Genomic DNA, 25,933 nt, shown 5'->3' with positions numbered 1-25,933 from the left:
TTTTCTGTGGGGTGGTTGGGTCTGTGCAGGCTTGGTGTCTTTCCCAGGGTCACAGTGCATGGAGACAGTGGTGGGTGTCAGGAGAGTGTGGAGACTCCGAGCATGTGGGGTGAAAGGGACCAGGACCAGAGGAGGCGGGCAGAGTGGGGAGAGGCTCAGGGAGCTGGGCTGTGGTGGGGGCTCAAGCTGGAAACCTCCAAGGCTGTGGTTGGGGAGGGGGGATGCTGGGACTTCTGATGTCAGTCAGGGTGCAGTGCCCCTGAGGGTGGAAAGAGGGTGGAAGGTTCAGTCTATCACAGAGGCTGTGACAGGAGCTGGGAAAATGTAGCTGTTGAGCAGATATGCAGAGATTTAGAGGACACTGGATGAAGATTCCAGGTAGGGTTTTCTTTAGTTTTGGTGATAAACTCCCTATCTTCTCGTTGTCAGTTGTTTCTGAGTAGCAGGTCGATTTTTCTTCAGTTTTAGTGAGTCACCATCCATCTTCTTGTTATCGGAGATATTTGAGTAGCAGGTACAGGAAGTGTTGGCATTTGGGTGTCTGTGTTGTACCCTCGGATGTAGGTGACATAGGACCCATCATTTCTCCAGAATTGCTAGTCACAGATTATCTGCTTTTTATGTAACATGTTACATTTTATCTAAAGAGCTGTCACATGATCTGATTTAAGCCTCCTAACTGACTGGGAAGCAGGAGTTGGGGTGGAGACCTCAGGGACCTTTTACTGAGGAGGAGGAGGAGCATGGAGGAGCAGGGTGGCGGGGGTCACTCTCGCTCCCCGACTGTCCTCCTTGTGACTGTCGCCCTTTGCTTTTTAGCTCACCAGTAACATCCAGAAAAATCTTCATAACTTCAGCAAATTAAATGCAATTGATTCCAGAAAAGATCTTAATTGTTCAGATTCCTTGACTGTCCTGAAGGTGACTCGCTGAGGACACTGATCTAGTTACTCTTTCCTTTTTTAAAAGTCCCCTTTAAAAATGTCACCTAGCTTGGATTACCTCCAGATACATAGGAGGAAGATGTAACAAAGACTAGTGCTGCTCAGTGACCTGCACTGGGTGGGAGGTCTTGGGACCATTGTTCTGCAGTCTTGGTACCATGGTTGGCCTTTATTAGTGACCGCTGTCCTTCGAGAAGCTTGTGTGCTGAGTCTCGTCCCGTTTGCAGAGCAGTGGCTGTGTGTTTCATTGCTCGTGTTTAATCCTCCCAGTGGTGTTATGAGAGAGAGATTATTATTATTACTTGCAAAGGAAGAAATGGAGGCCTTAAGATGTCCAGGCGCCACAGTGAGTGTGCATGCTGGGACTTGGGCCAAAATCCAGCCATCTGAGTGCAAAACCTGTCTTCTCATTTACTTTGTATCCAACGGAAGTTTCAAGTATCATGATATTATAATAAAAGTGTGTGACTGGGAGAGGAGAGGAGCTTTGGGTCCAAACGGTCAAAGAAGAACGAGGGACTTGAGGGAATACCTGTTTTGTCATGTGGGGGGAGCAGAGCCCGGGTCCCAGGGCCTCCGTTTCCTCCTGGGTTGAGCCCCACACAGACGAGGTGGGCCGGGGATGCTGCCTGCTGCTGGTAACTCAGAGGGCTGATGTGGGTTGGCATTTCCTGAAGAACAGTTTGCTGCACTGGACATCTGGGTTCTTATGGCAGAGGCAGAGAGTTCCCTCTGCGATTACTCAGCCAGATCCAAAAGGAGACGAGATCTGGGAAACCCTGCAAAGGACCTTTAGATGGGGTGTGAGGGGTGCCGGCTGGCTCCTTTGGCTCCCGTTGGGGCCGAGAAAGATCGAAGCCGGACAGTGCCTTGATCCCTTGATTTATTTAATTCTTTTCTGGTTTTTCTTGGCTCTACTCCAGGGGAATACGGAGAGAACGGTCTGGCAATACCACTTTCGGACCTGGCCGGACCATGGAGTGCCCAGTGACCCCGGGGGCGTGCTGGACTTCCTGGAGGAGGTGCACCATAAGCAGGAGAGCATCATGGATGCGGGGCCAGTGGTGGTTCACTGCAGGTGACCAGCTCCTACCGCCCCCCGGTCCACAGCCTGTCCCGCTTCCTAACGCCCAGGGCTGCTTCTTACCAGCCCAGCTAACTGTAGGAAAAATTCAGTCTGTCTGAGTCATGGATCAATGGCATTAAGGGACACTTTGACCCCAAAAAGTATTTCTATAGACCCTACAGGACTGCTGGGTACTGGGGGGTGGCAGGACAAAGAGTGGTGAGTGGAGTCCTTGCTCAAGGAGCCCCAAGTCTGGTCATGCTTGCTTGGTTTTCTTTTTTTTTTTTTTTTTCATTTTTCTGAAGCTGGAAACAGGGAGAGACAGTCAGACAGACTCCCGCATGCGCCCGACCAGGATCCACCCGGCACGCCCACCAGGGGCGACGCTCTGCCCACCAGGGGGCGATGCTCTGTCCATCCTGGGCGTCGCCATATTGCGACCAGAGCCACTCTAGCGCCTGGGGCAGAGGCCAAGGAGCCATCCCCAGCGCCCGGGCCATCTTTGCTCCAATGGAGCCTTGGCTGCGGGAGGGGAAGAGAGAGACAGAGAGGAAAGCGCGGCGGAGGGGTGGAGAAGCAAATGGGCGCTTCTCCTGTGTGCCCTGGCCGGGAATCAAACCCGGGTCCTCCGCACGCTAGGCCTACGCTCTACCGCTGAGCCAACCGGCCAGGGCAGTTTTCTTTTTTTAATAGAGTTTTAGGGTTCATCTCCGTGGTTGCGATTCTCTTCTCATCTACCGTAGAAGTAAGATATAAATTTTTCCCCAACAATGCGTTTGTTTGCTTCAAAAGGTGAGGACCCCTGAAAGCTGTCCCATGGCCTCTGCCTGGAGGTTGTGGCTGCCGGTGCCCAGGTTTGGGTTTCACAGCTATACGGGGCAAAGCTTGGTTTCCTAAGTCTCGTTTCTATGTTGGGCAAGCAGATATGTGGGGAACTTTCTTTGTTCATTTTTAAAAGACTACCGCTTATTGAGCATATGCTTTATGCCAGCCTCTGGGCCCAGTGTTTTTTTTTTGTTTGTTTGTTTTGTTTTGTTTTTTTTGTATTTTTCTGAAGCTGGAAATGGGGAGAGACAGTCAGACAGACTCCCGCATGCGCCTGACCGGGATCCACCCGGCACACCCACCAGGGAGCGATGCTCTGCCCACCAGGGGGCGATGCTCTGTCGCGACCAGAGCCACTCTAGCACCTGGGGCAGAGGCCAAGGAGCCATCCCCAGCGCCCGGGCCATCTCTGCTCCAATGGAGCCTTGGCTGCGGTAGGGGAAGAGAGAGACAGAGAGGAAGGAGAGGGGGAGGGGTGGAGAAGCAGATGGGCGCCTCTCCTGTGTGCCCTGGCCGGGAATCGAACCCGGGACCCCTGCATGCCAGGCCGACGTTCTACCACTGAGCCAACCAGCCAGGGCCTGGGCCCAGTGTTTTTTATATGTGACTCACATTTTATGCTCACAGCAATCCTGTAAGATGTATACTGTTATACCCATTTCTAGATGAGGAAACTGAGGGTCAGGGAGGTTAAGAGACTTGGCCTCAGGCACACTGTACTGGAGAAGCTGGGCTCCAAGTGTAGGTTGGATGGACTCCAGAGCCCTGTGCTGTTAGCAAATGTGTTTTCCAATATTAATAGACAATCTTCTAAATACTCCCAAGAGCAGATACTGGTTTTGTTAATATTAATAGCTTGGTTTTGAGAATAAAACCCCTGTGAATTACTTCATTGTCATTGCTTTTTGTCCTTCTGCCCACAGTGCTGGAATTGGCCGGACAGGGACATTCATTGTGATTGATATCCTTATTGACATCATCAGAGAGAAAGGTAGGTCATCTGGAGGGCAAGAAGCTATGGTTCCTGTTTTTAGTTTATGGACAGAAAGTGCTATTGAAAATAGCCTGGGGAAGAAAATTTGAATGTTAAAATTTTCACAAAAATCTCAGCTGAAGATTTCAACTTTCAACATACATATTTGCCAGAGGACAAAAATGATACTGTCTGAGCTTTTGGCATAAGATGAAGCCTAGAACCTGTGGATCCCACCACTGCGGTCTTCTGTGTAATATGTGCTGGTGGTCTCTACCAAGCCACCAAATCCTTGCTGACGGAACAGTGTGGGGTATTGGAAAGTGGGGGAACCTGACCTCTGAGACGTTAACATGTAACCACATGGGATCATTGGTATTGATCGAAAGACCAGGGCTGTAGCCCTTGGAACATGTTTGGTCAGAACATTAAAGATGACAATTGCTTTACGTCTAAGCCTGCTGAAAGCTGTGCTTTAAACCACTTTACCCTGGCTCTGCCGTTCTCCTGATGCGTCATGATGCTTCTTTTGTAGGCGTCGACTGTGACATTGATGTTCCCAAAACGATACAGATGGTGCGATCTCAGAGGTCAGGGATGGTCCAGACAGAAGCACAGTACCGGTTCATCTACATGGCTGTCCAGCATTATATCGAAACACTACAGCGCAGGATTGAGGAAGAGCAGGTACCGAGCCTAGATGGGCTGGCATGCAGGCTTCCACTTTCTTCCGGGTGGCTGGCCAACACTCCTCTCACGGTTAGGACAGGCTCTGATACGTGACTCTCTTTGTTTGGGAATGGAAAACAAGTCCCCAGCCAGGAAGGGCCTCTCTGAGAACTCTTCCCTACTTCACAGCCCTGAGTTTGCTGTCTGGAGGAGCTTGGGGAGGGGCCCTGTGCTGCTGTCCCGGCCTGACCGGGTGGGGAAGCGCCCCATAGGAAGGGGGGAGGGCTTTCCCAGGCTCACACGGCATGCATGGAGCTCAGAGCCTACAAAGTTCCAGCCTGTTTCAGTTTAATCCAGGCCATATTTGTCCTGAGTCCATCTCCTAAATGAATGCTTCACTCTTAATAACATACGGTGGTGGTTTGAACCACCAGTTTGGTTGAGCTGGAAACAGTGAAATTTAAGTTTTAATAAGCATGCATAATGAAGAGGAATGTGGTGCTTGGAGCCTTTCCAAATGAAGCTATTCATGACAGACACGAAGCTGCGTTAATTAGGAATAAGTTGAGACAATGGAAATGAGGAGACCGCTCTTTTGGCAAGCTGGACTTGTCTCCCGCCCCACCCCCACCCAAGGCCCCCTGTGCTGCGAGCCAGCCGGTGTCTGAACGTCACTGACATTTACCTGCTGTCCCCTCTGTTCATTGCCTTCCACGAAACTCAGCTTCTCAAAACGGGAACTTAGCTCTTCTTGAAGTGGGACCTGCTACCTACCTGAATGATTTCTAGCCTAGCAGAACCACAGCCACCTGAGCCAAGCTGGTTATCTAGCACTTGTTAATTAGTTTGGTGGGTTCTCCATGCACCCACAAACACTCATTAGGTTGTTTCGTTGTAGAAAAACATCTTCAGAAACAGTGTATGTATAGGAATGTGAGGTCACATAACACTGGGGAACAAAATTTTTGTTGCATCCACAAAAACACTTGTTCTTACCTAATTCAAGTGTGCTGATCTCAAATCTGACATTAGTTTTTCTCTGTAAACTACAGTTTTTTTTTGCAATTCAAGATTTTAGGTTTTCATCTTATTGTAAAATTTTCAACATTTAGTTTAACATAATGAAGTAGAATGTCTTCTTGGGCATCATCTTTGTGAAAATATAATAATTTATATAATGCAGTAAATACACTAATACACTAAAAGATATGATTGCATCAGAATTTGTCTTCAATTTCAAAATAGAACATATTAAAACACTTATTTTAATCATAAAATTTACACAAAACTTATTTAAATTCTATTCAAGCAATAGTTTGCATTTATAGCTCTTGTGTTTGTGTACTTGTTGAGGACAATCTCATTTGATGCTCCAGTAGTAGTCTGCTCATCACTAACAGCTCCAAGATTTTCGGGAAACTTATCAAGGTGACTGTTCAGGAAGTGAATCTTAACGCTCATGTTACATCCAATGTCGCGGAAAGCCAACAGCATCCATTGAACCAGAAGGTCATAGTTTTCTGCTTTTTTGTTGCCAAGGAAGTTCTTTGTAACTGCCACAAAAGACTGCCATGCTGCTTTCTCCTCCTTATTCATCTTCCTGGCAAATTCTTTGTCGCGTATAAGGGTTCAATTTGAGATTCCATCGAATACACCTGCTTTTATCTTCTTGACAGACAAGGCAGGAAAAGCAGAAATAATATATTGAAAGCATTCACTTTCTTTATTCAAAGCCTGAACAAACTGCTTCATTAAGCCAAGTTTGATGTGAAGTGGGGGAAAAATGATCCTGTCTCGATTAACTACAGGTTCATTCACAATGTTTTGCATCCTTACTTCCAGAGCTTCACGTTTTGGCCACTCCTGTGTCCAGTGTTTCTCCTGAGCTCGACTGTCCCACAAACACAGAAAGCAAGGATACTTTGTGAAACCTCTCTGTTGTCCTAGCAGGAAATTTATCATTTTAAGATCCACACAAATGATCCAGTTATGCTCCTCATACTTCAGAAAGTCGAGGACAATTTTTTATGTCATTATAATCTTCTTGCAGATGAGTTGGATAACCAATTGGAACCGCTGCATAAACATTACCGTTGTGTAGGAGAACACATTTCAGACTCCGTTTAGAGCTGTCAAGAAATAGCTGCCATTCTGTTGGACTGTAAGTGGTAACACCTAGCTGGCTGAGAAGACTACTGATACCATGACAGTAAACAAAGTGTTTGTCTTTGGAAAAAAAGTCCACAGAAATTTGTTCACGTTTCCTGAAATGGGATCCTTTAGCTGACCGGTAAAATACATTCTTTTCTTGAAGCCTGGAGGCTAATAACTCAGCTGCTTTCTTTGATACACCCAAATCTCTTACTAAGTCATTCAATTCAGGTTTGCTAAACTGCTGAGGGGTTAATGACTGCTTGGCGTCAGAAGAAGACCCTTCGGACTCTACAACCATTTCCTCATGCATCTTATCAAAATACACTTGATCAGGCCCTGGCCAGTTGGCTCAGTGGTGGAGCGTCGGCCTGGTGTGCGGGGGACCCGGGTTCGATTCCCGGTCAGGGCACATAGGAGAGGCGTCCATTTGCTTCTCCACCCCACCCCCCTCCTTCCTCTCTGTCTCTCTCTTCCCCTCCCGCAGCCAAGGCTCCATTGGAGCAAAGATGGCCCCAGGCGCTGGGGATGGCTCCTTAGCCTCTGCCCCAGGCGCTAGAGTGGCTCTGGTCCTAGCGGAGCGAGGCCCTGGAGGGGCAGAGCATCGCTCCCTGGTGGGCGTGCCGGGTGGATCCCGGTCGGGCGCATGAGGGAGTCTATCTGCCTGTCTCTCCCCGTTTCCAGCTTTTAAAAAAAGAAAAAAGAAAAAAAAAAATATATATATACTTGATCACCATGTTCACTTTCTTCATCCTTACAAGAAATAAAACCATTTCAAACTGGAACCGGGAGTGTCTCAGAGTGTGGGATAGGTCGTATTGCTAAAGGAATATTAGGATATGCCATCATGTGCCGTTTTTTCTTGCCGATGCCCTTTGTATGGATCAGACAGAAATAACAGTCACTGCTGTGGTCCTTAGGTTCATGCCAAACCATGGGAATACCAAAAGGCATTCCTTTGCATTTTCCTTTTGTCCAGTCACAAAGCATTTCCTCACAATTATGACACACAATATGAGGAGCCCAATTCTTGTCTTGATCGCCAGTGGAACTTGAAAATAGGCAATATATGCACGTGTCACAAATGATGAAATATTGTGCCTTTGACATTGAAGTGTGTAACAGCCACATATATAACACAAGGTGTTACATTTATGCCTACTCGAAGAAGCCATGATTCAATCTTAAAACAAAATAAGAGGATATTTTTATCAGATAATAATTTTTTACATTTAAGAACTACAATTATGTAAAAGTGATGTTTGTAAAACATTAATTGCCTCGTGGTTATGTTCAATCCAAGAGTTGCTGCCCTTTAACTCCCAATTTAAAAACCAATGCATGCCATTAACTGTAACAAGAAATTAAAATTGCATAAAAACTAGAGCATGCACCAAAAAACGGATTTCAGATTTGGAATCAGCAATGCAGAAATATATAGAAAAAGTTTTAAAACCTCATGCAACAGAAAATGAAAAAAAAATTGTTCCCCAGGGAATTAACAATCTACCTGTTTTGAAATTTCGGGCTTTGAATCTTCCTGTGTTATTTTAAGTGCTGTGAAGTATTTAGATAGCTACTACAGGCCATTGAATAGTTAGTTACCTTTCAGTTACATCTCATTGGGGCCCAGAATAGTTAGTTGCCAGAAGAGAATGACTCCTGATAAACTCCGAGAGGAGGCAGCAGGCAGCAGCGTTGGTACAAACGGGGAAGTGCTTGGGAAAGTCCTGAAGCACAGTTACTCTCGGTGGGAGAAGCTGGGGGAAGCGCTCGATGTTTCCTTCAGAGCCTTTGGTTTTTATCTTCACTTTGGAAAACTCAGGGACTTCCCCTTCCGCGTTGGTAGCACCCCAGATCTAGTTACCGAATGTGGTCTCTCTCTGACCCTGAATCTGAGGTCAGAATTTGGATTCACAAACTGAACAAAATCTTTTATGAGTGCCCTTCTTTTGGGGGGAAAGAAGTAGACAAAAGCAAAACGTATTCTCTAATATAAGTATTTTAAAATATTGAATAAAGAAACTGAAAATAAACTAGAGAAACTGAATGTCCCCGGTAATCCCACCCCCAGAACGCTTGGAGGTGTGCATTCATTCATTCATTCATTCAGCCAGTGCTTTCCTGGTGTCATATGTGCCGGCCCCCTTGCTCAGCACATTCACTGCATATGATATATGAGCCTTCGTATTGTAAAAACGTGTTGGCTTACATCATTTATTTTAAAAACTGGGTTCCTGTAATATGTAGGTTTCTGCATTGTGTTGTTTGATTCATTGTAGGAACTTGCTACCTGATTTCAAGGTAAAGTAAGAAGTGCTTTCAGTTAGCAAAAGGTTAAAGGCAGCCCTTAAAAACATCAAACCTGCTTGACCAGGCAGCGGGGCGCAGTGGATAGAGTTGGAGTCCGAGAGGACCCAGGTTTGAGACCCCGAGGGCACCAGCTTGAGCGCAGTTTGAGCAAGGCTCACCAGCTTGAGCCCAAGGTCGCTGGCTTGAGCAAGGGGTCACTTTGTCTGCTGTAGCCCCCCCCCCATCAAGGCACTTATGAGAAAGCAATCAATGAACAACTAAGGTGCTGCAATGAGGAATTGATGCCTCTCATCTCCATTCCTGTCTCTCTGTCCATATGTGTCCCTCTCTCTGTCTCTCGCAAAAAAACCCACCAAAAAACATCAAACCCACCTGATTTTTAAATTAAGCAAAAGAACAAAACTTAGCCTGACCTGTGGTGGTGCAGTGGATAAAGCGTCGACCTGGAAATGCTGAGGTCGCCGGTTCAAAACCCTGGGCTTGCCTGGTCAAGGCACATATGGGAGTTGATGCTTCCAGCTCCTCCCCCCTTCTCTCTCTCCTCTCTCTCTCTCTCTCTCCCCCCTTCTCTCTCCTCTCTATAATGAATAATAATAATAAAAAAAGAACAAACTCATTTAGTATAATTGATTATGTTGTAATACATGCATTTCCAAAACTTAGGAAGCTTTAGGAAATTTTGGGAGCAGAAGAATTTGCTAAAGAGGGATAAATGAAGAAAAAAAAAGAAAGAAAGAAAATAAGTGGTGGGGGAGTGGTGGAGGGGTTGGGGAAGGAAGCCTCCGGGGAACTAGAGACTGCCTGGGAGGGAGGAAATGAGAAGCGAGGTGGCCTCCAGGGGAAAGTGCAAATAAAGCAAAACTGAGGACAGGCTCAAGTTTTATAAGCCATTCTTCACATACTGTCTTCCATTCCGAAGTAGATTTCTTTGTTAACTTCCTTTTACAGTATTAAGATTCTCTTATTTGTAAAAAACAGTATGTGGAATTTTCTTCACCCAGTTCTCCTGTTAACATTTTAACACAATTTATTCTTCATTCATACCCCCACCTCTTTATCTCTCTTTCTCTCTCCCTCTAACCATAGTAAAATTATCAAAATCAGAAAATTAACATTGATGTAATACTATCTTGTTAATCTACAGACCATATTCATATTTTGCCAATTTGTCTTGCTAATATCCTTTATGTGGTCCTGGGTCACATGGTGCATCTCATTGTCATGTGTCTTTGGTCTCTTTTACCCTGGAATAGTTTCTCAGTCCTTATCTTTCATGACCTTTATGGTTTGTTTTTGTTGTTGTTGTTTTTGACAGAGACAGAAGGGGTGGTGGAGGGGGACAGATAGGGACAGACAGTCAGGAAGGGAGATGAGAAGTGTCAGTTCTTCATTGTGGCACCTTAGTTGTTCATTGATTGATTTCTCATATGTGCCTTGACTGGAGGGCTACAGCAGAGTGAGTGACCCCTGTTCATGCCAGTGATCTTGGGCTCAAGCCAGCAACCTTTGGGTTCAAACCAGTGATCATGGGGTCATGTCTATGATCCCATGCTCAAGCCAGCCACCCTGCACTCAAGCTGGTGGGCCTACGCTCAAGCTGGTGACCTCGGGATTTCAAACCTGGGTCCTCCGTGTCCCAGTCCGACGCTCTATCGACACTTCCACCACCTGGTCAGGCATGACCTTTACGTTTTTGAAGAGTTCAGGCCAGCTGTTCGGTGGAATGCCCCTCCGTTTGGAATTGTGTGGTCTTTTCTCTTGATTAGACTCAGGCCATGCATTTTTGACAGGACTGATGTGTCCCTCACGTGGCACCATCTATTGATTTGTTTCATTACTGGTGGCGTTAACTTGGGTCCTTGATGAAGGTGTTGTCAGTCAGATTTCTCCACTGTCAGCTTACCATTTTCCCCTTTTTAACTAATACTAAGACTATATGAATAACTGATTTTCCATCATACTTTCTGCCTACGAATTTAACATTCATTTCACCGCCTTGATAATGACTCTTGTGAGAGGTACCCAGCAGTCATTTTCTCTGTCCAGCATACCCTTTTCGTTCAGTTGTTGGAAGCCTACTATCAAGGAAAAGCTTCCCCTTCCTTAATTATTTAGTTATTTGTTTATTTATTTATGTCAGAATGGCTTAGAATCTCTTACTTTTAATTATTTTGCTGCTTAAACTGTCCACATTTGGCGAGTGCAAACCTTTTCAAGTTGGCGCCTGTGTACTTAGCTGTGTCCCATTTCTGAGCCCTTGCTTACACTTTCCGACAACACAAGATGGTCCCGGTTCACCTTGTACTTTCCCAGCCATTTTTCAAAGGATTCCTGATTCTTTTAATTGAAGAGTTTGGTATTTTGAAGCCAAGATCTGGGTACTGGGTATGCTTGTTTGTACTGGTATACCATTTTTTGGAATTGCTGCTTAGCTAATTACTGTTCTCTCTCTATAACCTCCCATACATGTATGCAACTCTTTGTCCCCCCTCCGTACCCCAATATGTCAAGATTATTTTGTTTCCCTAGACTTGTGCTTCTTCACATACCTTCCTTAATCTCTTTGGTCCAATAAATGCATTTATTTTCACATTTGTGCATTTGGTTATTCATTCCCACATTAAAGTCGGTTGTACTTTGTGCCGGGCACTGTGCTGGGTACTGGGCACATAGCTGGTCATGTGTGTGGATTGGAAATAGATTGGTGTGGCTGGAGCAGAGGGAGTGAGGAGAGGAGCAGGGAGTGTGACGGTGCGGTTGGAAACGTATGCAGGGACCAGATTTTGAGGGGGAAGGCTTGCAGGGGAGTGACATCAAAAGATCCTCATTTAAAAAAGAGGGAGAAGAATGGGTGGGCTCCAGGCTTGAGCAGCTGCAGGGGATCCAGGGGGAGAATTGATGGTGGTTTGCATGGGCGGGGCCAGTAGTCACCACAGAGAGAAGTAGAACCAGATTCTGGGATTAGATGTGGAAGGCGCAGGGCGTTTGTTTTCCTGATGTTGGAACCCAGAGCACGCGGGTCAAGTTGTTCTGCTGCTCTGTAACCTGGACAAGAGCATTTTCAGTTTATGCTTGTCCTGCTTTTGGCTTTTGGGCTTCTTTGTAATTTATAGTTCAAGAATGTAATTACTGGGTTTACTTCACATGGAAAGATATTTAATACCAGTTGACTTTAGAGCCTTGTGGTCAGTCTCTTCTCTCAACCTTGGCGCTGTGTCAGTTGGCAAAGCCGTAAGCTTTACTGCAAACATTGCAAAAGGCCTGGTAACTATGCTATGTCATTGAATTCAGGTGGGGATAGATCAGTTTCAGGTCGTTTTTAAGCCTCTGAAACAAATTTCTCTCCACCTGTCTCCCCAAAAAACAAATCAAAACAACACCTATGTACTGAGAACAAACTTGTCTGATTTCTGAATGTTTTATTTCCTGTTCTTCCTAAATCAGCTGAAAAGCTCCAGCATTGCACTTGGCCCCACGGCTCAGGGCTGAGAGCACTGGTCATATAAAAAGCTCTGCGTGTTCATGCTTTTCCAAGTAGAGCTCCTTTGATTCATTGAAATAATTCCTGCTTCATTTGTATTAATTCTCATTATAAAATTCTCTTGTAATCACTTCATGTAGAAATACATGAGTTTCAAGAAACTATTTAGTAGGAAGGGAGAAATGGGGAGTTGCTGTTCAGTGAGCATACAGTTTCAGTCGTGGAAGATGCAAACATTCTTGGGATGTGCTGTTTAACAACAGCATATAGTCAACGATACTCGACTGGACACTTAAAATTTTAACAGGCTGGCCCTGGCCAGTTGGATCAGCAGTAGAGCGTCGGCCTGGTGTGTGGAAGTCCCGGGTTCGATTCCCAGTCAGGGCACACAGGAGAAGTGTCCATCTGCTTCTCCACCCTTCCCCCTCTCCTTCCTCTCTGTCTCTCTCTTCCCCTCCCAAAGCCAAGGCTCCATTGGTGCAAAGTTGGCCGGGGCACTGAGGACGGCTCCATGGCCTCTACCTCAGGTGTTAGAATGGCTCTGGCCGCAATGGAGCAAAGCCCCAGATGGGCAGAGCGTTGCCCCCTGGTGAGCGTGCTGGACGGATCCTGGTCAGGTGTATGCAGGAATCTTTCTGACCTCCTCCCGCTTCTAACTTTGGAAAAAGACAAAAAAAAATTTTTAACAGGCTGTATCTTGTGTAATGTGCTTTTTCACCATGATTTTTAAAATGGTCTGAGCAGAAAGCAAGTTTATGCTTCAGTTGACTTATTTTGTATTTTTAATTTTTATTCAAAAAATTAGTTAAGATTTTTAAGCCTTAGCCCTGGCCGGTTGGCTCAGTGGTAGAGTGTTGGCCTGGCGTGCAGGAGTCCCGGGTTCGATTCCCGGCCAGGGCACACAGGAAAAGCGCCCATCTGCTTCTCCACCCTCCCCCTCTCCTTCCTCTCTGTCTCTCTCTTCCCCTCCCGCAGCCGATGCTCCATTGGAGCAAAGATGGCCCCAGGCTCTGGGGATGGCTCTGTGGCCTCTGCCTCAGGCTCTTGAATGGCTCTGGATGCAACAGAGTGAGGCCCCAGAGGGGCAGAACATCGCCCCCTGGTGGGCATGCCGGGTGGATCCCGGTCAGGCGCATGCGGGAGTCTGTCTGACTGCCTCCCCATTTCCAGCTTGGGAAAAAATGGAAAAACAAAAAAACAAAAACAAAACAAAACAAACAAAAAAAAAGATTTTTAAGCCTTAGAATGAAATTTAAAATAATGTTCTCTGCCAATTCTTCCATTTCCTATTTCATTTTAAATTATATTGTCTCTTTTAAAAAATTGCTTTCAACTTAAGTCAATATTTCAGTGCTAAAAATTGGTGGCTGGGACTCAGGTGATTATTCACAAGGCCTTTAGATTTTTAAAAAGTGGTCCAGAAAAAGTGAAACACTCTGTAGGCAAGACAACACATTTTCTCTTTGGGTTTCTGTTTTGTAACTTCTTCCCCAGACCATTAAGTTCTGAAATGACTGTTTTATCAGTTAGTAAATTGGCTTGGCTGCTTTAATGAAGCCTCAATAATAGTGATTTAAACAAGAGATAGCTTATTTCTCTTCAACATAAAAGTCTGAGTTGGCAGGGGTTTGGGGTCAGGGGGCGTAGGGCAGCTCTGTGCAGTGGGGTCATGCAGGGACCTGGGTCCATTCTTTTCTGGTTTAACTGGCCTGTAGGATGTTTCCTTTTCCACGTGGTCAGAACGGATGGAGGGCACCAGCTGCCTGTTAACGTGGGAGTCAAGCGTTTTCAACTATTCTTATTTCACAGCCTTAATTTTTTTTTTTTTTTTTTTTTTTTCATTTTTCTGAAGCTGGAAACAGGGAGAGACAGTCAGACAGACTCCCGCATGCGCCCGACCGGGATCCACCCGGCACGCCCACCAGGGGCGAGGCTCTGCCCACCAGGGGGCGATGCTCTGCCCATCCTGGGCGTCGCCATGTTGCGACCAGAGCCACTCTAGCGCCTGGGGCAGAGGCCAAGTAGCCACCCCCAGCGCCCGGGCCATCTTTTGCTCCAATGAAGCCTTGGCTGCGGGAGGGGAAGAGAGAGACAGAGAGGAAGGCGCGGCGGAGGGGTGGAGAAGCAAATGGGCGCTTCTCCTGTGTGCCCTGGCCGGGAATCGAACCCGGGTCCTCCGCACGCTAGGCCGACGCTCTACCGCTGAGCCAACCGGCCAGGGCTTCACAGCCTTATAAAAAGGTGTCAGACTAGATTTGTCCTGCAGGCCATTAGTTTACCAACACCCGTTTTAAAGCTAGGACATATAAATCGCACACTTCCTCATTTGTAAAACAGGGGCAATAATAGTTTCTATTTCAAGAGGTTGTTATGAGGATTAAAATGAGATAATTTATTTAAAGTATTGCCTGGCACAAAGTAAGTGCTTAGAAAATGCTAACTGCTTTTATTATTATCATGATGTTTAGCTTTGTCTGTGAAAGAGAATTAGCACTTTTTTCTCTTCCTGATTTTCAACATGATTTGTTACATTCATATATTTACAATGACCACAGTCGTCTAGTGTTAGCATTGTATGTAAATCAGTGCTCTAGTTCTCTTACCATAAGGTGACCAACATTTTTACAATGAAAAGGAGGACAAAAATAAATTGAAGAAAACAATATCACAAATAAAAGAAACATTTTATTCATTGCAACAGTAATACACTATAATATGCTAAATGTATAATAAAAACATTTGTAATTTATATTGTAATTATGCTTACATGTCTATTAATTTTTAATAATTGTAAGAAAAAAAGTACTTATTTAGATACAAATACGTCACATCATACGCAGTGGATCGACTCTGCATCAATCTAATATGGACATTTACAGATTAGTCTTCCAACATCAAAAAGGAGGACATGTAGGAGGACTCTTTTCAAGGGAGGACAGAACTTACAAAGGGAGGACTGTCTTCCCTAAAGGAGGATGATTGGTCACCTTACTTACCATGATCTCTGTTTCTTTGAATTCTTTTTTTAAATTTTCATTTGGTATCTCTGTTGGCTAGATTTCATTATCTAGCAGTTGTTTAAAAGAGGGTATTGTATTCTAAGATTTTACATGCTTGAAAATGTCTGACCACTGGGTTTATATATAAAGGATAGCATAGCGGGGTATAAGATTCTTGGGTCATTTTACCCCCTCCCCCCACAGGATTTTTAAGAACTCTCTGGCTGTATTGAATTCTAAAGTCAATTCAGTTATCTCTTATATGTCACAGACTTTTTCTGTCTGGAGATCTAATTCAGGCAGATTTTTTATTGTTGATGTTTGGGAGATTGTGAAGATTTTCCCTATATTAAGTGCCTTTTAAAAATGTGAATTCAGCCTGATCAGACGGTGGCGCAGTGGATAGAACGTCAGACTGGAATTGGGAAGACCCAGGTTCGAGACCCCGAGGTCGCCAGCTTGAGTGTGGGCTCATCTGGTTTGAGCAAAAGCTCACCAGCTTGGACCCAAGGTCGCTGGTTCGAGCAAGGGGTTACTCGATCTGCTGAAGGCCCACGGTCAAGGCACATATGAGAAAGCAATCAATGAGCAACTAAGGTGTCACAACGAAAAACTGATGATTGATGCTTCTCATCTCTCTCCGTTCCTGTCTGTCCCTATCTATCCCTCTTTCTGACTCTCTCTCTGTCTCTGTAAAATAAATAATAAATAAATAAATAAAATGTGAATTCAGGGTTGTTTTTTTTGTTGGTTTTGTTTTGTTTTAAATCTCAGGAACATTTTCTTGCATTATGTCTTAGACTATTTTTTCTGTTCTATTTGTTCCTGTCTTTAGGAATTCCACTATGCATATCAAATCTCTTTGCTTTTTACATCATTTTTATGTATTTTATTGATACGTTTTTTAGTATGTTTTCTACTAACCTGTCTACAATGTTCCCTTTCTATGTTGGGAAGCAGAAGTGCTTTATCCAAGGCTTTCCTCACCTCTCCTGGACGGGCAATGTCTCCCCCACACCACCAGGCCTTGCACTTGTGTGAAAGTGACATTCAGGGTTTCCTTTTCCTGCTGTCGTCTGAGTGGGTGTGTATCAGTTCTCAACTCCCTCTTTGTTTTGGTCCAGCCTTCACTATTACAGCAGAGATGCCTCAGAGTTGTGACATTTCCTTGTTTTATGTGTAATAACATTTGCAATTTTTATTAGCTATTGTTTTGAGTAAGGAAAGGAGAAAGAAACTTCAGTAGCTTTACATTTCTTTCATGCTTTATGTTTTATTTTGAAACATTTTTTAAACTCTGCCTCACACTTCTCATCCACTATTGGGTTTTGTCACATTTCTTTTAAGGCCCTTTTCTAAAAGTAAACAAGTGTAACAGTTCAGCTGAGGTTCCCTTTGCTCCACCCCTTATCTCCACCCTCAGAACCCCAAAGGCCATTGTGAGCCTTGCAGTCTCTTTATATTTGAGAATACAAGCACAGAATTATTTGGCTACTCACAGTGTAACAGCTAGACAATTGCAAAATCATAAATCAAACCCTGATTTATAGAATTTTTAGATTTCCATGGTATTGATGTTTCCACCATGGCCAATGGTAAGCTAAAAATGCGACATCATTGCGCACAGAGTGGGGGAGAGAGGTGTAGCAGTTACCAATATCCAGTAGTTCCACTATATGGATGCAACTGATGTAAATAACCCCAAGAGTATAGATAACAGAAAAATGGAATAGTGAGGAAGTAATAAGCTTATTTACCTTTGTTTTAAATATTTAATTCATTTAATTGTAAGTTTATAGAAGTTAACATATTTTAAGAGAACTTTAAATTTTCTTTTTTAATTGAGAGGCTGGGAGGCAGAAACAGACTCCCACCTGTGCCCTGATGGGATCTACCCAGCAAGAACCCCACCAGGGGATGCTCTGCCATGTGGGTCCACTGCTCCATGGCTTGGTAACTGAGCTACTCCAGCACCTAAGACAAGGCTAAGGAGCCATCCTTAGCACCTGGGACCAACCTGTTCCAACCATTTCAGCCATAGCTGTGGGAGGGAGGGGGTGGGTTGAGAAGCAGATGGTTGTTTCTCCTGTGTGCCCTGACTGGGAATCAAACCTGGGATTTCCACATACCAGGCTGACAATCCACTTCTGAGCCAACTGGCCAGGGCCAAATTTTATTTTTCAAACTACAGTTTACATTCAGTATTACTTTGTATTAATTTTAGCAGAGTGGTTAGACAATCATATACTTGCAAAGTGTTTTTATAACATTGTTTTATATGTTTAGGATACTTAGACAGATGGTATCATGCTGTTTTATTCTCCTGCAATTTGTGATTTCCCACTTACCATTGTTTATGAAATCTGTTTTGACATGTGTGTACACTCACTCACATTTTGTTGTTCCTCTGTGCTGCTGCATGTTATTTCATGATACGAATACATCGCATTTGTTTGTTCTCTTGGTGAATGTTATTTGCATAGCATGTCACCGGACATTCTTATACAGCTCTCCCAGGCTTGTGTGCATGAGTTTCTCAAGAAGTAAACGTTCAAGGTTGTAGGAGATAATACCTTTTCTTTGTGACTGGACACTAACTAGTTAATACTGCCAGTACTGACTGACTGCACACCTGAGTAATAGTACCAGCTTATCTTCTATCCCGCAGTGTACATCGGTATGTGGTATGGATACCCATTCTAACACGTGCTCTTTCCTGAGCCATCCTATAGTGAATGCAGCATTATATAATGATGGCGATCAAGTGGACTCGGTTTCTGGGATTGGTTATTTCTAGATGAATTCTAACTGGAATCCTACCAAATGTAGTTCACTCTGCGTCTGAGATGAAATTGCCTTCTACTAGTATTCTTTGCCATCCTTCCCCACCCCCAGGGTATCTGGAGCCAAAAAGAAAGTTTTAAAGTTGTTAAGGTCTTTAGGGTGGCATGGGGTTTTGGGAAAGATATGATGAAATGCTTTATTGCTTCTGATAAGTGCACTGCCATCTCTGTGCTGTTGTGCCATTTTGACTTGGAGTAAATCTATTTCTGGACCTCTTTTCTCAGTGGTTTACCTGCACATCATTACATGTGGTGCCAGAGAACTATGAAATGATTAGATGCTAATGTGACAGAGAAAGTGTGATTTCTCTCCTAGCTCAAAAACAGATACATTTGGTTTACTACAATAGGTTTTCAATGTGTGACTCTCTGTGCTTTTGAATAGTATGGTTCATAAGTACTTTTCACCCGTAGGGTATATTTATCTTGAGGAGGTGAATTCCCTAACATTTAGTCAACATTTCGGTATTCAGGGTCCAACCTGTTTCTCCCTCTGTTTGCAATTTTATTCCTTTTTTAAAAAACTCACATTTCCTCACATACGCATTCTTCACCTTTCAGAAAAGCAAGAGGAAAGGTCACGAGTATACGAATATTAAGTATTCCCTAACGGACCAGACAAGTGGAGAGCAGAGCCCCCTCCCGCCCTGTACCCCAACGCCATCCTGTGCAGAGTAAGTAGCAATGGGGGAAATTCTCTTTGCCTGAACGTAATTGAATAGATAAGCTCACAAACCTACAAGTCTATAGCAGCACACCACCTTCAATTGAACTTTTGCCCAAGTATCGTGAGTATATTGGTGGCTATCTAAATTTTAATTTACCTATGCTAAAGGCTGATTGGTACACAAGCTAGGGTTCTGTGGAGTTGTTAGTATATCAGGTTGAGATTTTCTAAGAGGAATCTAATTTTTCTTTTGATGGGGTAGGATTTGTTGCAGACGTGGATCGCACCCGTTTTGATGTAAAGACTGCTAAGTAGAAGTAAATTAACCATTAATGTGGCAACACAATCATGATCTGCTCATTTGCCACAATCAACAGAAATCTGCTTTGGAGTTTAAACCGGGAGTCAGCCAACTACAGCCCCCAGGCCAGGTCCTGCCCACGGCCTGCTTATATGCAGCTTGTGAAAGGTTTATAAAGGGTTATAAACACAAACACACCCAAGAATAATATATGATAGAGACTGTATGGCTTGCAGAGACTGAATTATTTACCCTGGTTCTTTATAGAAAAACTTTGCCAGCCCCTTGTTTAAACTAGAACATGATAGGAAACCATTGATGAAATCGATTATGTGAATGGCAGTTGTAAGTTATTATTTTCTGTATATTCTAATCATTCTCTGGTATGACATTGGCTCCCCCCGCCACCAAGAGTTTCATCTCTATTTGCTTCTGATGTGCATTTTAACCCCCCTGTTGACTTCAATACTCTCTCTTATAGATGTATTAGATAGTGTACACGAGGCTTGTGTTTGTATTTGCTTTCTGTTTGACACTGAAGTGAAATTGCACGAGAACAGTATTCCCTCCACCGCGCTGCGTCTTCCTTCTGTCTGCTCTTCCCTTCTCTGGCGGACAGACTGGGAAATTGGTATTGGAAATTGCCATCTGCAGTGATTTGCAGTGGAACCAGCATGTCAGGACTGAGTCCTTGCCAGCAAACTTCCCTCGTGTTGGCCCAACAGAATCAGCTCTGATGACTCCCGTGTTACTAACCAGTGCCTGCCTGTGGCCAGTGCTTCTCTGTCTCTGTTCTCATCATTCCCTTTGCAAGGATGCAGACCCAGGTCCCGAGTCCCTTCTGCTCGTTTTGTCTCACCCCTCTTGGGCTGGCGTCCCCGGCAGACAGAGTCAGGGCTCTGCACTGGCCTTTATCCCACCTTTATCCCTGAAACCCACCATTGAGCTCATGTTCACTATCCCCTTTATGTAGACAGACTCAGGATCCGACTGCTCCTACACTTTCCTGCTTTCAAACTTTTGCCCGTTCAGGTCCTTCTGCTTCAGATTAGAACCATGGCCTTCTGTGTGGACATGTCTCACCCTCTTCCAAGGTCTCGCTCAGAGGCCTCATCCTACAGGCCGCCCTGGCTTTGCCTGCCTGGAAACAATTCCCTCTCCTCCAAACCCCCAAGAACAGGGGCTCGAGTCTCAGTTCACTTTAACTTCACAGTTACATTGCTGTATGTTGGCATCCTGTTCTAGCATGCCAGCTCTGGGGGCAGGAACTATGTCTGCACAATGGCTGGTCCCCAGAGAACGTACTCTGAGCCTTACAGATGTTATGTAAGCTTAAAGAGCACGGACTGCATTTCTCTTAATGTCGCCTTTCTTTTCAGAATGAGAGAAGATAATGCCAGAGTCTATGAAAACGTGGGTCTGATGCAGCAGCAGAAGAGCTTCAGATGAGATGACCCGCTGAGACTGCAGCACAGAGAGGTATTTAGGTGGAAGTGCTGTGTTGATTCATTGTTTGTAGTGCTTGTGGCATTGTTCCGCAGGCAGATAACTTGCGAGTGTTTCAGCAAAGTGCACCATAATTGAGTTGTACAAATCGGCCTCCTTTTCCCTCTCCCTGAACTTCTTTTTTCCAAGATGGCTTAATTTTAGAGTTCATTTCCTATTAAAACCAAATGCAGAATTAATTCTGCGAAGGTCAAGTTAGTACTTATTTTAGAGAAATGGTTGATATTGGTGATGGACACAGATATCACCGTTGCTGCAATTTTTGTTAGAGTTGGTTAATCCAGGCTGTGCTGGGAGATGATCTGCAGGGATGTGGGAAGTGTGGAGACATAGCACAGGATGGCTGGACTGCAGATGCCTCAGTTCTCATCCCCGGTGGCCTCTGGCTGGGTGACACAGGGTACTGGACAGCCAGCGCTCCGACTGCGGCACTTCACCTCCCTTCCAGCTCTGCTGTTGGAAATTCGTCTCCCTTGTCTGTCTCCTCCCTGCCAGTCACCTTTATAGGCCCATGTGTGATGTGCATTTTAATGATAAGTTAGAAACTCATAATTTCAGTATTTCATGTGGAAACTCTCATTTTAATGAGAAGTATATTTAAAAGCTTTAAATCTACTTCTAAGTGGTATAGTGCCCTGCCAGACTTTTAGGCATATGCTCCTAAAATTTTTGACTTATTTCTTCCCTAGATGTGGACTTCACCCTCTCCATTGGAAAGACCAAGAACAGGTGCAAGAAAGTTTATGTGAAGAATGAACTTGAAATTCAAAGGCTTGCGTTGTGGTCCCTTTTGATGGGCAGGATCTGAAACCATTCACAGACCACTGTATTCTAAATACCAACACTCAGTTCCCAGTGACACATTTCCTCAGATAAGAAGTCATCTCTACAATGTAGACAGTGTTGTATTTTACAGAGTTTTATTTTAAATTGAGGAAGCAGTTAAATTGTGCTCTATACTTCGCAGATGGCGGTGATTCGCATTCTAGCTATTGGCATTTTCTTTCTTTTTTTTTAATCTTCACAAATTTAATTTTTTCCTCTCTTTGTGGAAGATGATAGGGCACTTGTTAGAGGAAAAATGGGGAAAATTAAGTGACAACCCCCTGTAGAACTGAGAACAATTTCATTTATCATTACTTATCCAGTAGTGGAGAGTCCATTTTTGGGGGCTAAATGATAACTAAGGCAGTGCCCTAGACTGTCAGAAGTTGACTGTCTTCCTTTGCGTTGCCAATAAAAAAAATCATGCGGGGAAGAATCATGGGAATTTAGGATAAAAGGCATACTTTTTTCTTAGCAGATGACCAGTGACCATTCATCCTGTTGACCGAGAAGGTTGTGGTAGGGAAACGTTTGCTATATATGTTTATTTTTCTTTTCATTTGGGCATTGTCTTTAAGAAAAAAATGCATCTGTGATAACCAGTGATTTGGTTATTGATTGTTGCTGACAAACCACCCAAAAACATAGTGGCTTAAAATAATTCTTTATATTTTCCTTACTGTTGGTTCAGTCAAGACTGGGCTTAGCCAGGCTGCCCCGCTGCTGGTCTTGCTGGTGTCACTCTTGAGGATTGGCAGTTTGGCTGAGACATTGGGTGTCTGGGCCTCTCTGCATATATGCAGTCTTGGGTCTCTCCTCCATGTCATCTCTCCATGCGGCCTTGCCAGCATGGTCACTGGATCTCGTACGTGGCAGCTCAGAGCTCCCAGGAGTATAAGGCAGTAGTGGCCAGGCCTTCTTACACCTTAAACCCAGAACTGTCACAGTGTCACTTCCACTGCCCTCTATTGATTAGAGCAAGTCACAGGCCCAGCCCAGATTCAGGAAGAGGGGACGACAGCAGGGCATGAAGCAGAGTATGGTTCATTGGTGGTCCCCAGCCTAACAGACTGTCAGAACCAATGCTGAGGAAAAATAAACCGGTTGTTAGCAGAAGTAGAAGCTGCTTGTGGTCGCTGGTGTGAGTGGAAAAGTCAGACTGAGGGAGAGAGGGCCTTCAGAAGCTATTGCACCGGCTCTGCGAGCTCTGAGCATCTTTTCTGAACCATCCCTTGGGAAGACTGATCTTGTAAGGATGGATGTGTCCAGGGGGGCAGAGCATAGGGAAGCACCACCCCATCACTGTGCCCCCTTCCAGAGGGAGGCGACTGTGGTGCTTGCTTCATGCTGCTGGTGTCAGTCCGGCCTCTGCGCATGAGTGCATGCAGTCCGGCTGCCATGAGCAGGAGCTGTCCTGCCGAGGCCGCTCATCAGACCGAAGCAGCAGGAGCTCATTCAGTTTTCACCAGGCAGTAAGCTTTGCTAACGTGCTACCTGAAGTGCCTTCTCCAGATACATCCCTCTGTGCCCCGTGTGTTGAATCATCGGTGAGTGTGTTTTGGTTACAGTCTGGCTGCTTGACTTTGTGAAGATATAAAATGCTACGGCAGCTTTGCCTTTGAAGCACGGTCTCTTTTCTGGAATTCTCCCAGCTTTTGCTGTCAAAAAGAAGGTCCAGATCCAGCCCTGGTTGTGGTTCCCGTCTGAGGTCTTTAACTCCCTTAAAACCCTGAGGTCTTTTGGGGTGAGCAGTGGCTGCCATTTTCACAAACAAAATGTATAGCGTTCCCCCCACATTACCCCGTCCCCTCCCTCCCAGAATTGCTTCCGAACACAGGAGTGGCCTGAAGATGATTCCCTTCTTAGAGGAATGGAAATGACTACTGTCTTCTTGTCAAGCCTGTAAAGAAAGAGATTCAAGTTCAGTTTTTGCAACACGGATCTTGACCCCTGTTCCTTTTATTGCATCGTCATACTGAATGGTTCTCCGTTTTGCCTCGATTTCGTGGAAATGTTTTGACTCTGGGACTCGGGGGTCAAAGGCTTTCGCCAGCTTACGGGAGTTTGCTTATATAAATACACCCGCTGCACCTAGTCTCTGCCTGTCGCTTTGGGTCGGTGGTTCTTATACTTGGAATGGAAGCCCCTGATCTTGGCTAGCTAGCTCTGTGTTACAGGACATTGATTTCATTTAGATTTCCCTCCATGAGGTCAGCAGACTGTCGTGTTAGGTCAGTTCATGCCAAGACAAGATTACGACTGTCCCTAGGTTGCTAAGGCCTGTTGTGTGTTTGCAGAAAGTGGAGTGCAGCTTCTCAGATGAGATTTCTCTCTGTGGGATGGAATCGGGCAGGTGACAGTGAGGGGAGCTCGGGGTGCAGGTGTAAAAAATAGTGGAAATGAAGGTTCCAAAGGGGTGGTTTCTGAGGAAGTGAAAGGGCCCAGGGCCAAAGCAGGCAGAGATGGTGAATCAGGTTACCTGGAAAATCGGTGTGATACATGCATGCGGTTGGCGTCTGGGTTGCTGGTGGACATAAAATTTGCACAATATCTCCTACCTGGTTGAGTATTTTAAAATTATAAGTGTAGGATTTTATATTTGGGGTGAAAAAATTATCTGGCACATGGTGTTTGGGTTTTTTAAAAAGGCCAAATTTCAGTCTTAGTAACTTTTATAAAAAAAATAATAAAAACAACCTCATATCCAGTGTGTGGCCCTCCTGAAAATTATGGTCATCTGTTCCATTGAAATCAATGACTTTTCAACTATGGTTAAATGAGGTTGATAAAAATATATGTACGAATTTCTTGGTGTTTTGTATTCCTCAAGGAGCTCAGTTGCTTTGGGAAAGCCAAGAAAAATCATCAAGATCATGTTTAGGGTTTTTGTTTTTCTGGGGATTTTTAAGGATAAGATAAGGTCTGGGGTTATTTCTAGTTCAGGGGAACGTGGCAAGGTATGCAGTTGTGAAGTGTGTCATTGTAGCTTACTAACCCGTAAGGGACACTTAGACTGTAGGCAGAAGTACAAACCCAGTACAGCTTCTGTTTTCTGTGTGTTGTTGGGGGAAGGAAGTTTTCTATAGCAAGCACGTGGCCTCCCCTACTTCACGATGCCTTTATTAGGATCTGTGTTAGCCTTTAATTTTGTTGAAATCTCTTTCCCTCTTCCTCTTGAAAAATAAGTTCCAAAATAGAGTTTCTTGTATCTTCCGTCATTGAAACGTTTGCTCTCTATTTCACTACGGGCAGTTCACACAAGGCAAAAAAATTTAAACTGTTTGGTTTCCGTGTGGCGTATAACTTTGCTGTATATCAAACTAATCTTTACAGGTTTTCATTCTAAACCTCAAATCATGTAATTAATAATTTGCCTGTTTTATTTATGACCTGATTGTGATTCTTTTATTAATAAAAGCTAATGGAAAAGGATCCTTTATTAAGCTGATGACTAGACCTACATTAATTTTCCTGCAGTATATGAAGTACCAGAGTATTAAAAGATATGTAATATTTTATTGATAAATCTATCCTTTAAAAGGAATACATTTTAGGATGTCATCATTTTGATGTGAATCATGTAAATGTTGATAATATGCACTGTTTATTATACATTTAGTGTTTCAAGAGATTCACTTAATTGCCTTTTTGCCCACGTATATTATGTAGCCTATTTGCAGTTGTTTTTAAAAAATGACATTAAAAGACTAGTTTATGTAGAGAAACATTAGCAGATGTTCATTGTCCCCCCCACCTGTATTTATGGGTATTAGTTCAGCTGCTTTGCTAGCTGTAAAGTCATACTGTCAGAGTCAAAGTGTATTTGTAAACTGTACGGGAACTAAAAATTAGGAATAAAACCATTTTCTTATATTATGGTATTTGTCATTTACTTCATCAGACACGTCCAGGGAAAACCTTGGATAATAGGTCACACCGCGTCTTACTTACAAGTGCTGATATTCAGCAGCTCTTACCTCGAAGGTAAATGGGAACGTAGGATGGATGGACCAGATCTTCAAGAACTGACTATGTGCCTACTCTCTATTTTGGGAGACAGAAAGGGAATTCTTATTGGAAGAACTTACAAGTAAGTAACAAATAAACGGTATGTCTTTGTAAACTATACAGAAAATGATCATTTGCAGAGAAATGAATGTAAATAGAGTTGAGGGGGATATGAAGTAGAGATGGGAGGGAGGCTTGGAGGAGGAGTGAGTCATGAGCTCTAGGCTGTCAGCACTTTCCTTCCCCGTAGAGTAGGGTTAGCCCACGTACAAATGCGCCACTCACTTCTTCTGACAGCGCTGCATTCACATCAGCAGAAGGAAGTCATAGAACAACTGGTTATTTTCTATTGTGAGTCAAGG

At 44.2% G+C, this 25,933-nt stretch overlaps 1 protein-coding gene across 1 annotated transcript in view; it reads left to right on the top strand.

The window, feature by feature from the left end:
- The window catches only part of PTPN11 (protein tyrosine phosphatase non-receptor type 11), a 79,852-nt gene extending 54,413 nt beyond the window's left edge, over positions 1-25,439 (top strand). The window contains exons 11-16 of the mRNA XM_066260543.1: positions 1,868-2,022; positions 3,759-3,826; positions 4,344-4,495; positions 18,826-18,938; positions 20,612-20,711; positions 21,428-25,439. Coding sequence (XP_066116640.1) covers positions 1,868-2,022; positions 3,759-3,826; positions 4,344-4,495; positions 18,826-18,938; positions 20,612-20,681 — 558 coding nt within the window. The 3' untranslated portion in view covers positions 20,682-20,711; positions 21,428-25,439. The remainder of the gene's footprint in view (positions 1-1,867; positions 2,023-3,758; positions 3,827-4,343; positions 4,496-18,825; positions 18,939-20,611; positions 20,712-21,427) is intronic.
- Positions 25,440-25,933: the final 494 nt, after the last annotated feature.

This window comes from Saccopteryx bilineata, chromosome 2, assembly GCF_036850765.1.
Source record: "Saccopteryx bilineata isolate mSacBil1 chromosome 2, mSacBil1_pri_phased_curated, whole genome shotgun sequence".
Taxonomy (NCBI): domain Eukaryota; kingdom Metazoa; phylum Chordata; class Mammalia; order Chiroptera; family Emballonuridae; genus Saccopteryx; species Saccopteryx bilineata.
Note: the sequence above shows the minus strand (reverse complement) of the source record. Positions and strands in the feature narration are given on the sequence as shown.